This window comes from Bremia lactucae, linkage group LG17 (genome assembly GCF_004359215.1).
Source record: "Bremia lactucae strain SF5 linkage group LG17, whole genome shotgun sequence".
Taxonomy (NCBI): domain Eukaryota; phylum Oomycota; class Peronosporomycetes; order Peronosporales; family Peronosporaceae; genus Bremia; species Bremia lactucae.
This window is the reverse complement of record NC_090626.1, coordinates 237,414-251,382: the sequence shown is the minus strand read 5'-3', so window position 1 is coordinate 251,382 and position 13,969 is coordinate 237,414. Positions and strand designations below refer to the sequence as shown.

Here is a 13,969-nt window from a genome sequence, read left to right as displayed (position 1 = left end):
ATTGTTGGGATGGATTTTTAAGGTAATCCATGATTGCTTTGAGGCCCTTATCTTCTTAATAAGCCCTTTTAACGTCGTCGATTAACTTTAACGACTGAACACTTATTGTTGCAACAAAGACCTTATGCTCACAGTTGATTTGCGCAGTCGGCTCAAAATCGGGCCGGCATGAAAGGGCATCAGCGACGACGTTAAGTTCTTCTACTGACTTTATTATATATTTATAACTAACTATGTATAGCGCCTACTTGCACACCGCACAATCGTGTCTTGTGACAATTGGCGGGGTTACTTTCAACTTAAATTAACCAATCAATAGAACTGCTGTCTTATTGCGTCAATATTATCAAATTTGGTAACATTGGAAGGATTTCAGTCAGAATTACAAGATAATAATTTTGTATTTCTTTATTTATTTCCTCCCATGTTAAATAAAATATTAATTATTCCTCTTGTAAGAAATACTATATACGTAACGGGATACCTTTCGCTCGCATTAAGAAAAAGTCATTGGAAAAAAATTGTCAATAAACTGTCAACAGTACGAATCTTCCTTTTTCCTGAGAATTAAAAGAAAAGAATCTAAATATCGTGTAGTGTGTATGTCACACAAAACAAGTCCTCCACCATTATGGCCGACTTGGACGACGCCTTTGCGCGCTTTGAGGCGGAGCTCCAGTCGCTGGAACAGCAGCCTATCGACGCAACGACGAGCTCCGAGACCATCAAATCTCCATTCAATGAAACAAATCTCTCCTCCACTTCGTCTCAATCGAAGCACGAAATAAAACCTACGGTATACATCGCTCCACCCCGTCCTGCTCCTGTCAAGAAGTCGGACTTGGTCCCTTCGAGCTCTTACGAAATCGCGGATGGTCGACCTGGACTCCTTAACACACTTGACGACGTCGCAGCCCATCGTGGCGCACTTAGCGGCTTTCCAGCTGGTACAACAGGCGAAATTGCCGCAATTGCGTCGACCACCCTCCCGTCTGGGGCGACTTATCGGTCTCTCGAGCCTCGTGTAAATATGGACACGGGTTGTATCTTATCGATTGAAGAACAGCACATGATGAATCGACAACAAAGCGTATATGCGTACGATCCCAAGCGCACCGCCGCGAGTCTTGCCGCCAAGACCCACGGCACGAAAACGACGCCAAAGCGCCACTTGCGCCTTGCCGGAGGCCAAGTGTGGGAAGATTTGACACTCGAAGAGTGGCCAGAGAATGATTTTCGCCTCTTTTGTGGCGACCTTGGCAACGAAGTCAGTGACGAGTTGCTCGCGCATAGTTTTGCCAAGTATCCGTCGTTCCAGCGTGCGCGGGTCGTGCGAGACAAATTGACCCATAAATCACGTGGGTATGGGTTTGTGAGTTTTACGGACCCATTTGATTGTGCCAAAGCCTTGCGGGAAATGAGTGGTAAATATATTGGCAATCGACCGGTGAAATTAAGTAAAAGCAAATGGGAGGATCGGAATTTAGACGTGGCCAAGAAGAAGTTGCGTAAACGCAAACGAGAGAAACATCATTTGTTTCATTGATTTCTCTTAAATGTAATGTATGTGTTTTTTTGGCGAGGAATTGTGCTTTTTTGAAAAATGTCGTTGTATGGTGACGACGAAGTATTAACACATGTTTTTTTTCTACTTTTTGCAATTTTGTCATGCATTTGGCTCGATTTTTTTTTTATTCTTAGCAAAAAAAAGAATTGTCTTTTTCTGTAGTATTTCGTTGTGCCACACAATAAGAATTAAAGTGCCACAAAAAGTTTAAAAGTCTCGAGTTGCGGACATTCCAAGTGAGGGGAAATGGAACGTTCCGTTCCTGAGGCAGCTGTGCGCCAGCAACGACGTAGTGCAGAGTCTAAGGTACTTCCTGAAGAGCATGGTGAATGTTTAGTAGCTATGAAAGATCCGTTGCTACGATCGCTATTAGATGAGTACATGCAAGAGATGTCGAATTCTAATAACCAGATTAAGAAGGAACAATCGTTTGCCCAACGTGAGCACGACGAAAACGTTTTATTTTCGAATCAGCTGATCAAACCGACACCTGGTTTTGTCGTTAAAACCACGTGGGACAATTCGCAAAAGATTTTTATTAATGTATGCAGTAATCCCACCATCGAGCCTTCTAATAACTATTTTCATGGCTCAAGAAATCAACAATTCAAGACATCCTGGAAAATTCCATACTTGGTAGGTCCAGAGCGCGTAGAATTGGATCATCGAGGCCATCAAGTCCCAACCTTTGACGTATGTTTTCACCCGCACGTACTCGAGTACGCACAAACTCGTGTCGGATATCAAGACCTTGTCGTTCAGACATGTCTCGAAGCCATTGAAGCAAATTTACGCGTATCCCGACATGCAGCAAAAGCCGTCCTCAGTCGACAATATATTGTATTGCAAGGCGTTTCCTACAAATCCGGGACTCCCACACAATGTAATGTCCACCACACCACGAGTTTAAAACACCTGACCACAATATCAAAAAAACAATGGAACAACAACACAAAAGCAAAAGACCTTCCTACAAGTGCATCTATTTTATCCGTGCAAAACAAGCACAACTTCATCAATCTCTCCACGCCGCAAGAATCAAGTCCAAACGCCTTTCAATCGCTACAAGAAACAACCAAGAAATCCCAGCCAAACCCGCTCAATCACGTCCATCCAGCCATCAAACTGCACATTCCTCGTTATCAAACCCACGAAACCAACACGTGTGTAACATATCTCGTCCAAGTCGCGCATATCATCGAATCAAGTGTCCAGCTCTCCTTCCCGTCGTCTTCTTCACTAACACTGGTCTTTCAAGCTTCCAAACACCACCCATACCAACTCGACATTGCGCTATCGTTTCGCTCCATAAAGTCCACTCAAGTCCACGTCGCAAGTGAAAACCTCGCCCTCCTCCTCTTCAAAACCTCCACTGTCCAACCCAATGATTCCACTTGATCCCAAGACGTTTTAAACACGACGGGCTTTACTCCGTTGCACCGAAGCACGTAATTTGCAATACATTTGTTCGTATAACTCCTTCGTCGCCTCATCCGGTCGTTTTCGTCGTTTCTTCTCCTGTTCCATCCCTTCACGTGGCTTCAAACCCTTCTCTTCCTGTTTTATTTCGTCACTCCTCGTCTTCGTTTCCTTTGTTGCTTGTTTCAATAACATCGTGTCCATATACGAACGATACAACGTCGTCATGGACGGAAGAACGTGCACAGGGGCATCAAACAGCGCATTCGACGCACTTCCCATCCACCTCTCGTCCACTTGCTTTACATTCCGTTTTCGTAACGCGACACGACTCGATGGACATTCCTTGTCTTGACACGTCACATCCATAATGTCAAGTTGTTGATGACGCCAATTGTCCATTCTATTGACGGGATGTAACCCATGAAGCCGCCAAATACCCGTCTCATGATCCACAAACACAATATCCTCCGTCTTGGGATGAAATCCAGCACTCCAAATCCGCTTCGGTACCTTTCGTACCAACACTGGCACTGACGTCGTAGGTTCAAGCACTAAAACCATCGTTTCACACGTCGTTTGATTGACACAAAACCACACGAGAAACCGTTCCTTATCACGACAATCTTGCGCCACAACCACGCCTTTTGGAACACTATAGCGCCACGAAAGTGTAAGCGACAAGAGATTCCATACTTGAATCGATTGTGTTGTAACAAGCACAAGAAAGGGCGACGTTTGTCCTACAAACACAAGTTGACGAATGCGACAAGCCATTTCCGATACAACAACCTGTCGAAGGGCATGGGTCGAGACGTCCCAGAGTGTAACTTGACACCCATATGCAATGGCAAGCAACGAATCATCTTGTGCAAACGCAACGGCTGTAATCCGTTCATTTCGATACGCAATTGCGGCATCACATGTCCAAGACACGTCGTTTTGGTGCCATAGCTTGAATGTCCCATGTTCGTCTGCGGTTACAACAATGTTTTGCGTACACGCATACGCCATCTTGATGACAAACGCCGCTCCATGAGGTGCATCGATTGCGGTTTGAACGACAAAGGATCCATCGACACGACGGGTATAGAATCGAAGGGTTTGATGCTCACCTTGTGGTGCTGTTAAAGGACTTGAGAGCGTCACGAGTACTTGACCCGTCGCACTAATGCAGGTGATCAAGGCTTGAAACTTCGGAAGTTTTTCAAAATCCGTACGCGTCACGTGATTGCGTTCCGAGAGGTGAATTTGTTCACACACACGATTTGAATACGGCTCGTAGAGCTGGAGAATGCCCGTACTTGACGCCGTATGGAGTACAATGGCTGATGTTATGGGATCAAAGACAAGCTGTCGTGTTGGAAGCGACGTTTGAACACGTGTACTGGCTGGACCAAGGCCTTGAACGTACCACGTTTGGACACGGGTGACTGTATTATACTGAAACAACGTGTGATCCGCGAGCTCAACAACGTAGTTGCTCGTGTCTGGACCGATTAGAATCGTGTGTATTGACGACGAAAGACGCGGCACGTACGTTCGTCGACCGGATTCAATGTCCCACGACACGAGAACGCACTCTTCGCCTCCCGAAACAAGCGACTGTCCCTTGTGACCGTATGCCAGGCACTGGACCGTGTGGGCGTGCCAATGCATTGTTGCACGTGTAGATACGAGAGTCCACGTGACGATTTCGCCACGTTGATTGCCAATTGCAAATTCTCGTTGCGTTGGATGAAGTGCGACGGATGTTACTGCGTATCGGTGCTTGTGTTTATACAGCGTGTAGGCTCGTGGTGTCGTCGACTTGTCGTTGGTTAAATGAGTGGGATACCAGAGTGCAATGTGCTTGGAACCTGCGAGAAGAACGAGCAAGTCACCGGGTTCCGTGACGTCGGATGAAGCGGTTACATAGCTCTGGAATGCAGCGGTTTGGAACGCTAGTGTGCTGTGCTGATACACTACACGAGGACGCGTGGGATTTTGATGGTTGAATTCGATTAATTGCCATGTTTGAGCATCGAGTTGGATCACCAGGAAGAGCAAAGAGGGACATGTACGGCTTGAGGCCATCCAATGAACTGGACCTGGAACATGCCGTTCGGTCTTGATTTTCTGCTGTAAAACGTCCCAGAGAACGACCGTGTGGTCGTCGTAGGCAGCAAAGAGCTCGTGAGGCGTCGTGGGGTGTAACGCGAGGGCAAAGACGGTCTGTTGCGAGTTCTCGCGGACACATTCGTGCAGAACTCGTCCGGTTGAAGCGTTGAGCACACGAAGGACATGAGCTTGGCGCTGGAAAAGGTATTGACCGTCGAGCGAGTAGACGAGCGTGGCAGACGTCAGTTTTGAAGGAGAGGAAGGCAATGCGGCCTGTGCTGGTGGCGTGAGCAGCTCAAGCTCCGGGGTTCCAGCCACCATGGCTTTAGACGAGCTAAATGAGACGACTGGATGGGAGATAATTCTGAAATTTCGAAAAAATAGCGATTATGTAGGATATATTAAATCTGCTATTAAATTAAATATTGTAACAGTCGAGCTATGATTTAGGTCATATTCTATGTAAAAAGATGTTGTGTACAGGTACTTAAGTCAATTACCTACCTAAAATGCTACTCAATTATGAGCTCGTCGATGCTCCAGTCCTCAAATGAGTTGTCAGGAAGGTACCGGCGAATAATGATTGGAATTTTGCGCTCACGTAGTTCCTTCATGGCAATTTTCAGTGGGTCCGTCTCACCCTCAATGTCGACCATAACCGGCGCATTCATCGAGATCTGCAATGCGCGCGTTCCTAGCACACGGGCACGCTCATACTTGGTCATGTACCTCGTAGTGATGCGGTGCGCATTGGGCTGCTTGTGCGAATCATCAAGCACTTGCAGCTTATTTTCTTGATCACCGACGTCCTCACCGCCTTCAAACATGTCTTCGACCGGCATTTCCTCCTCCATCTCGTCCTCTGGGATCTCTTCATCCTCAATGTCACGATGACCCGCGTCGTCGTACTCCATGTCATCCATCTTACTGCTTCCACTCAAATGCTATAGTGGCTACAGTTTCCGCAGTATTTATAACCAATTATATTAACTCATTTAATGTCCAATTGGTCTTGGCTATATAGACGTGGTTACATTATTTTTAAGTATGGCAGGTGATACGAACGTGGTGAATATCTTCGAGTGCGATGGCAACTTCTCCTTTTTGCACCAAACTCACCGCTTCACGTTTAAGATTTACAGTGACAACAGCTTGCGTGTTGACATTGAATTAATCGTGTTTCCTGATCAATTTAATTCACGTGATCCAACTATTGGTTTCGATCAAGAGACCACAATCAGTGAAGAATTCGATGATTACGACGATAATGTTGATGCGATGACCATCGCATCAATACCTATCGACGACATGGCTCGAATCGAGTTCGAAAGGGCTCAGATTGAGGCTGAAGATGACATAATGACCACTTTGTCCGCATTTGATGGACGAGCGTTGATAGAGCTGCCAATGAAAGGACCACAAGATCCTATGTCCTCATTAAGTTACATGGTGCATTTTAAAATTATTCAATGGAACCGAAGTTCTCAACGTGTATGGTCACAAATTATTAAGTGTGTAGGTCGCCTATCACGCGATCAAGGCATGTCCGGATGGTTTCTGGATGTTAGTGAGAGTATGGACGAAGCACAGGATTTTAGACTAAAACCTGTGGACTACAGAGTAGAAATCATAAAGAATCCATTGTACCCACTGACACCTGGACACTATGAAATGCAAGGGATCACAATTGCTGAAAATGCATTCGTATACGAGTGTGCCGTGAGCTTGACATTACAGGCTAATGGAATGGTTTCTGGCACATCTCGAGAGCTTCCTTTTGCACAAGAGTGCCCACTGACTGGCATGTGGTCTCGCAGTCACTTAAAATATTTGCTACAGTATAAAATGCTTGGCAATAGGCATGCGTATATTTATTGTGGCATCCCGTTTTCGTCGAGTCTTCAAGGCACATGGCAGAATTCCGAGCTCCTTGTGCTCAAGGATTTGCTTGATGAAGTCTCTATCCAAGCCGAGCGCGGTGTTGTGGAGCTTCAATTGATTCAAGCTGTGCGAGTTTGGAGTGAAGGCTATCATAAAGACTATCCCACGACGTTTAAGGAGTGCGTCAAGCTCCTGTTGCTTGCGTCATGTCGAAATAGCATTTTGCCCAATCATTTGTGGAGTTCCGTAATAGTATATTGTGGGTATGATTGGTTTTCGCCGAGTTAATGCGCTTAATATAGGGTAGTTGATGTAGCCATGTTCTCACTAAATCAACAAGCCCAATGATTTATTACGTTGTCAAGTTCTCAACCAAACAGATATGGAAGGAAGTGGCGTGGTCTTGATCCCCCCCTCGAATGCAGCAGAAACCCACTGCTCTTTTAACCAGACGCCTTCAGTACCAGTGCTACTTCTAGAACGTATCTACGATGGCTGCATTAGTGGTACTCTTGCTGACAAGGGTCGCGTCCTGTTGCGCATCATGTCTGACGGAACGTTGCAAGGTGAAGCCCGTCGCCCGGTAGAACCAGTATCGCGCGAAGTAATGAGTAGCAAAAAACGCAGTCGAAGGGTGATTGCTGAACACCCCGATGGCGTAGTTGTTGCTCACATTAGTGGCTATGCGCACGTTGTTCCTTTAAAGGAGGCGGTCCTGTCGCCGTGCTCGTCGACTGAATCTTGTAACGGCACATCACCGGCCGAGTATTGTTGTGTATTTGAGGTTACAAAAAGGTTACACCACGTAGACCGACATTCTCTCTCGTGTCATTTACATGTACCACTCGCACCAAATGTTACAGCACTGGGTACATGGCGTCTTCTCAGTGGCCAAACACAGGATGGAACGCCGTCACCTACTGTAGCGACGAACGATGAAGTAGTAAACAAAGAAGGATGGAATGTGTTTCAGCTGCTGCCAGTTCAAAAGCATCGACGTCAGCAGGAAGCAGAGGAGCGGACGGGACTGGCAGCAAAGAGACAGTGCCGACTTCCATCGTTGCTGTACCCATTGCGACCGGGCAAGTATGAGTTTCAAGGGTTTACAACCTGTGATATGTCATTAATTACCTCTCGGGTTACGCCGCGGCAGAGGAATCGAAGACGAGGACGCTCTCGGTCGGTTATGACATTAGAGAAAGATAAATGTCTCGTCACATTACGTTTGTTGCCAGATGGTACCCTTCGTGGTACATCTCGTGAAGTCGTGCAACCGCAAGCTTGCCCGCTAAGTGGTAGCTGGCAAGCTAATCGTTTAGCATATGTTCTCGAGTATCGTGTTCGCGAAGCCGTGGGCCACTTTCGCTACACTGGAGCTGTGATAATTGAAGGTAGTGATGGAAACGAAGCACCGAGTAGCACAATTGACAAGCAAAACAATGCTCAGAGACGTGAGCGGCTTTGCGGGAGTTGGTATAATGTGGACGACGGGCACGCCGTGGGGTACGAAGGAGGTCGTGGAAAGTTTGAACTGGAGCTCGTTCGAGTGGAATTTACACCAATCACCGTGAAGATAGAACAAATCGAACATGCTCTTGTAGACCATGGTCAGTCACGTCCTGAGCTTGATGATGACGACGACGACGTCATGAATGCATTTACTACAGGTAAGTACGAATTGTCCGGATGTGCCACTGATGTTGACGGATACGAGTACGCATTTACTCTCCAGCTGCAATTGCTTCCTGGTGGAAAGCTTGTGGGTCATTGTAGAGAGCGCGTCTTTGACCAAACAAGCCCCGTATTAGGATCCTGGAACCCTCGTCGTCTTACGTACGGACAACGGTATGTGGTGAAACACGAAGTGGGTAGGTATACGTATACTGCCGAAATGAGTAGCCATGGTGCCGAGATTCGAGGATCTTGGCGAAATACGGAAGAAGAATTTGCATTCGCTCCTAGCGAGCACGGCACCTTTGCACTGATCATCTTGGATTCCACGAGACAATGGAGTACGTATAGTCATGCGCATTACCCGCCAAGCTTTCGTCGTGGCGTGCTTATGACGCTCATGGCATCGGCAAGAACCAATGCGTTGCCGGTGTCGCTTTGGATTTCTGTTTTTGCGTTTTGCAGCGAGTCGTGGTTTTACCGACAAGAAATGAACATATGATGATTACGAGAAGTTTATTATACGATATTAGTTTTTACCAATCAGCAAGCTGCCATAGGCCTGCTAGCTTTTAGTAAAATGCATAACGTGATATCTATAAGTTGTCGATTTCGCCTCGCTGCAAGCCTGTGTTGGTTTTAAATCATGTTTTAAACAACCAACGGCAACTGCGATTAATAGCGTCGTTTAGCCCATGAAATTGAATACCACGAGGAATAGCAAAATGTTGCAAAAAAGGTAGTCGGCAAATGCGCGCTGTTCCGTGCGATCGCCAAAGTTGTTGTCGGGATTGATTTGCATACGAAGCGACACTGTTTATTATGAAATAATGGGAAAGTAATATACACGTTAGACTAACAAGAAGCGCGCGGAAGGTTTGTGATTTATAGAGAAATTCTTGACACGCACCAGCGAGTACGAAGACGCCGACGGTGCAAACGAATCCGGCAAGGAACGAATTAAATGGGAAAGTACCAACCAATACGCAATAGATAAATTGAAGAATGCCTGTAGCCAGCACGTAAACCAGAAAGCCGTCAATGAGCTTCATCTTCTTGGGTGTCGTCTTGTCGTACTTGGCGCATAAGTCGCTTAGGATCGATCCCACGCTTGCATCCGTCGTTGTCTTTGCCATAGCGCTTGTTTACACTTTTATTACAGGGTCTATGGCGCAACACTTGATGAATATAATTAGTGGCAATGTCAGAGGTGACGCATGAGGACTCGAGTACCTGAAGTGCGTGTAGAAGACAAGTTGGTAGTTAGACACGTGGATGGATGTTCTTGCTAAGTACGTATGTTTTCAGCAACATAAGGAAAATTGGGCAAAACAAAATTGAAGTTTAGCAAAATAAAGTTTAAAGTAAATGGCCCATTTGGGTAATTTCATCTTTCCCGAAGTTAGTTTCTATTTGAATTCAAGCTATCATGACAGCTTGACCGAAATATTCACTATTATTAACGCTCAAACGTTAAAGAATTCTATTTTTCTTCAATGAGGATTAGAGTCACAATAGCTGCATGTTCGCGGTGCCTCGTATTAATCAGAAAACTTGTCGAAATAATTGCGATGAATTAGGGACTAATCGAATTATATAATGTTGCATTACACAAATTGCGACTTTTACAATCTTTCCTTTTATAAAGTATTATAAGCTACGAGATATTTTATTAGCGCAACTAAATGCGACGAAAATTAAAAGTATATGCCTCACTTGCCGTGCTTCGAGTGGCAGCCAGCGTGCTACTGTTGGGAATGATACATCCAGACGAGTATTTTCAGAGTCAGGAAATTATGGCTCGTCACTTCCTGCCCACTGACTCGGTTCTACGCCGCGAACTATTTGTTCCGTGGGAGTTTCAATTGGCCACTCCCAACCGCTCCGTCCTGTTTCCGTAAGGATCTATTATGTTCAATCATAGGTTATTCTTCAAGTTTCTGATATTTGTATCCTTAAAGAGCTTTGGTCGTAGGACTTCCGTTCAAAGTCTTTGAGCTAGTAGGCATCAAATTAACGGGGTGGCTTATGTTGGTGACGCCGCGATTGCTGCTGTGTGCTGCATCTTTTCTTATCGATGCAGTCTTGTTTCACGTCGTGGGAAAGCTAAGTCGATATGACAAGGTGGCAATTCTACAAGAAAAGCAGGAAATGGTTTTAATGCTATTTGCCAGTTCGTGGCCAACACTGCTCTTTTTGTGTCGACCTTTTTCCAATACGTTTGAACTTCTAGTGTTTGCGTTGTGTTTTGCCGTGTTGTACCTCATTAAACCGGTAGTGTACACTATTTTGAATTTCTTTACATAGTTTATACTGATTAAATGTTTTAATTTATTGTCAAAGCAGACTCGGCGAGTATTGTTCGGAGTGTTGCACGCGCAAACCATTCTTCTTGGGAGTTTATTAGCGTTGGGAGTCTTTACGCGATTTACGTTTCCGGTCTTTTTCTTTCCGCTTGGAGTGGAACTCGTTCGTCAACAAGACGCTTTTTTTATTCATGCCTCACGAAAAAAAGAACTTGCGACCTCACCCTCTGTTGTGCGCCGCATTGTAGCTACAATTATTGTAGTCATGCAAGGAGTCGGAGCATTTATAAGCTGGGGTATAATTTTTGTACTCATGGATACGCTCTATTATCGTCCCGAATTGTTCCATGGTACATTCGACCAGATGTTTTTAAAAAACATTCGTCAAAATGCAGTTATTGCGCCTTTCAATAATTTATTGTACAATACGCAATACGACAATTTAAAGCTCCATGGCGTCCACCCGCGATTCACTCACTTTGCTGTCAATATGCCAATGCTTTTTGGCCCATTGTTTGTGGCTTTCGTATTGCAAAGATTTCCAAACCGCTCAGTCTTTGGCACTCTTTCGGTTCTTTTTCCATTAGCTTGCTTGTCGCTTGCTCCGCATCAAGAACCCCGTTTTCTGTTGCCAATTATGATTCCACTGTACATATTTACAGTTCTAAATGGCAATATTGGAATGATGCGCTTTGTAACATCCACCAAAAGTGGCCAATTTTTATGGATTGTATTCAATCTAACATTGACGCTTTTTTTTGGCGTCTTGCATCAAGGTGGGATCGTGCCAATGCTTTTATCCCTCTCGTCTATTGCTTCCACTCCAACAAAGGGTGTAATAATGCATTTGCTGACATCTTCTTGTCACTTTAATGGCATGGACGATCGGTCTCGACAATTGATTGGTTCGGTGCCACTAGTATTTGCCAGGACGTATATGCCACCTCGTTTTCTTCTCACTGGAATGACTGTCACGTCTTCGTTTCAAGTCATTGATGTGGCGGGAAATGATTTGAATAATATCTCAGATTGGATCAGCGTACATGACTTATTGGAGACAAAAACTTTTACCGTTCTTTTGGTGCTTCCTGCTAGCGTTACTGTCAGTGATGTCATACCTTTCACCTTGAAAACGGTAAAGTTAGGAAGTTGTACTCCTCATCTTTCAACTGAAGACTTTTCGTTTGAATTGCTTTCGTTGGAGTTGTACTTAGTAAATTTAATGGAAGAACAGGCTTTGTCGATTGTCGACGAGGAAATTAGTAACAAATTTCTCGTCTAGCGCTATTGTAGCCATTTTTCGCACGAAATGAATATAAAGTTTACTACAGATAATCCACATATCACTTAAAAATACATTTCACTGATCATAGCAAAATTCTAGGCTTTTGAGAAAACACAATGCTTTGTAAAAACAAATTCAATAATTTCGAATGATCATTTCAGTAATTAACGCTAAATTGCAACTCGTGTTCCATCGTCGGATGTTAAAGGTAATCCCACCAACCATCGCTCCAAAAGCCACAGATGTGAGAATAATGCCGTGTAAGGGTCCAATGTTATAAGCCCCAAACATATCGGTCATGAAGGCTGGGATCGTGCCAAAGCCACCGCCATAGCTGCTCGTGAGCACGAAAATCTCAACGACAAAGTACGAAAAGGTTTTTCTTCGAATCACGGTTGGCAACGTTCCAATCAATCCCAATAATTTGCGTCCCAAGTGTGTAGAAATACACAACTTTTCGAGCATATGTTTTTTCGACGCCAAGGAATCGAACGAGACAGTCCGACAATGCCGAGACAGCTAGTCGGCCGCAACAATTAAACACGCTATTAATGGATACAATGTCTGAGGCCGTCTCAGATCCTTTTTTAAATCAATCGGTACACATGCTATAGAGACGGGACAGAACAATAACACCAAAGAGCTGATTGGCGAAAAACATGAGGTACATGAAGAGGAAATCCGGGGTCCAAAGAGCTTGCTTGAGGGTAAATGGGTACATTGGTGGCGTTGAGGAACTTGACGTTGCCGCGTGAATGGCAGTGGTAGGAGTGGTGCAGATCTTGTATGTAGTGCTCGGATTATCCTCGATATCGTTGTTTCGATTGACGGATTGACCGTGAATATCGACGCCGTGGACAGTAAAGTCGGAAGGGGGTACACGAAGCACCAAGACACACAAGAACATTGCGGTGCTCATGACTTCTCCGAGCAAGACAAACATCCACGAAAGTCCTACTGCAGCGATCGTTGGTAGATAGACTTTGCTCCAAACAACTGCTCCTGCTCCGCTGCCAGCGACAGCAAAGCCCGCGGCAGTTCCACGGTAGTCTGGGAACCACTTTTGTAGCGTCGGTACAGGCGAGACGTAACACATACCCAGACCGATAGCGGTTATAACACCGTAACCAATGTATACCCATGTATACCCACATACCCAGACCGATAGCGATTATAACACCGTAACCAATGTATACCCCTACGATCGACTTATAACGGATACCAAGAGCTGTGACAATGTGGCCAATCAGGAATAATGTCGTACCACTAAACACAGCCCACTGCGGCCCCTTTCGCTCAATAACGGGGCCCAAAATTGCAGTTGCCGAGCCAATAACACCCATCATAATGTAAAATGTATTGTCTGCACGGCCCTTCTTTGCGTCACCGTAGATCGCCAAGTCAATCGATTGATTTAGCACGGACCAAGTATAGGTGCAACCGAAGCAAAAAGTGTACCACAAAGGCTGCAACAAAGAGGTACCAACGCAAAAATTTGAGTTCTAGCATTAAAAGAGCCAAGTGGTTCTGTGTCAATAGAGTGTAAAGCAATATGAGCCTTAAATGTTGGCTTCAGAATGTAGGCGTGGAAGTTGAAGATCCGTGAACCGTAGAGCAAACGGAGGTCGCCTGTTTGTTTTAAAAGGAGGGAGGTAGTACTTGAGTCTAGACGTGTACTATGACTTGCGTCTCCGTGCAATGGAAATAGATCGAAAGATCCGATGCAAATGCCTGTCTGAC

General features: G+C 45.2%; 10 protein-coding genes across 10 annotated transcripts; 5 read left to right on the top strand and 5 right to left on the bottom strand.

The window, feature by feature from the left end:
- Positions 1-631: 631 nt before the first annotated feature.
- CCR75_005927 (uncharacterized protein) lies at positions 632-1,546 on the top strand (the record flags this gene model as incomplete). Its single annotated transcript, XM_067964001.1, has 1 exon — positions 632-1,546. The coding sequence occupies one exon, from the start codon at positions 632-634 to the stop codon at positions 1,544-1,546; it is 915 nt and encodes a 304-aa protein (XP_067823561.1).
- Positions 1,547-1,813: 267 nt separating this feature from the next.
- Positions 1,814-2,965, top strand: CCR75_005928 (uncharacterized protein; the record flags this gene model as incomplete). The annotated part of the gene is made up of 1 exon (XM_067964002.1): positions 1,814-2,965. The coding sequence occupies one exon, from the start codon at positions 1,814-1,816 to the stop codon at positions 2,963-2,965; it is 1,152 nt and encodes a 383-aa protein (XP_067823566.1).
- Positions 2,966-2,977: 12 nt separating this feature from the next.
- CCR75_005929 (uncharacterized protein) lies at positions 2,978-5,407 on the bottom strand (the record flags this gene model as incomplete). Its single annotated transcript, XM_067964003.1, has 1 exon — positions 2,978-5,407. One exon carries the CDS (start codon positions 5,405-5,407, stop codon positions 2,978-2,980), a length of 2,430 nt encoding a protein of 809 aa, XP_067823565.1.
- Positions 5,408-5,598: 191 nt separating this feature from the next.
- On the bottom strand, positions 5,599-6,009 carry CCR75_005930 (uncharacterized protein; the record flags this gene model as incomplete). Its single annotated transcript, XM_067964004.1, has 1 exon — positions 5,599-6,009. The coding sequence occupies one exon, from the start codon at positions 6,007-6,009 to the stop codon at positions 5,599-5,601; it is 411 nt and encodes a 136-aa protein (XP_067823307.1).
- A 124-nt stretch (positions 6,010-6,133) lies between these two features.
- CCR75_005931 (uncharacterized protein) lies at positions 6,134-7,255 on the top strand (the record flags this gene model as incomplete). The annotated part of the gene is made up of 1 exon (XM_067964005.1): positions 6,134-7,255. The coding sequence occupies one exon, from the start codon at positions 6,134-6,136 to the stop codon at positions 7,253-7,255; it is 1,122 nt and encodes a 373-aa protein (XP_067823308.1).
- CCR75_005932 (uncharacterized protein) lies at positions 6,181-9,854 on the bottom strand. Its single transcript, XM_067964006.1, has 2 exons — positions 9,549-9,854; positions 6,181-9,451 (listed from the first exon to the last, which is right to left on the bottom strand). Exons 1-2 carry the CDS (start codon positions 9,772-9,774, stop codon positions 9,327-9,329), a joined length of 351 nt encoding a protein of 116 aa, XP_067823309.1. The 5' UTR covers positions 9,775-9,854; the 3' UTR covers positions 6,181-9,326.
- On the top strand, positions 7,350-9,140 carry CCR75_005933 (uncharacterized protein; the record flags this gene model as incomplete). The annotated part of the gene is made up of 1 exon (XM_067964007.1): positions 7,350-9,140. The coding sequence occupies one exon, from the start codon at positions 7,350-7,352 to the stop codon at positions 9,138-9,140; it is 1,791 nt and encodes a 596-aa protein (XP_067823310.1).
- Positions 9,855-10,210: 356 nt separating the features above from the next.
- Positions 10,211-12,322, top strand: CCR75_005934 (uncharacterized protein). The gene is made up of 3 exons (XM_067964008.1): positions 10,211-10,535; positions 10,600-10,912; positions 10,985-12,322. Exons 1-3 carry the CDS (start codon positions 10,324-10,326, stop codon positions 12,224-12,226), a joined length of 1,767 nt encoding a protein of 588 aa, XP_067823311.1. The 5' UTR covers positions 10,211-10,323; the 3' UTR covers positions 12,227-12,322.
- A 42-nt stretch (positions 12,323-12,364) lies between these two features.
- Positions 12,365-12,694, bottom strand: CCR75_005935 (uncharacterized protein; the record flags this gene model as incomplete). The annotated part of the gene is made up of 1 exon (XM_067964009.1): positions 12,365-12,694. The coding sequence occupies one exon, from the start codon at positions 12,692-12,694 to the stop codon at positions 12,365-12,367; it is 330 nt and encodes a 109-aa protein (XP_067823312.1).
- Positions 12,695-12,821: 127 nt separating this feature from the next.
- On the bottom strand, positions 12,822-13,575 carry CCR75_005936 (uncharacterized protein; the record flags this gene model as incomplete). The annotated part of the gene is made up of 2 exons (XM_067964010.1): positions 12,822-13,279; positions 13,386-13,575. 2 exons carry the CDS (start codon positions 13,573-13,575, stop codon positions 12,822-12,824), a joined length of 648 nt encoding a protein of 215 aa, XP_067823313.1.
- Positions 13,576-13,969: the final 394 nt, after the last annotated feature.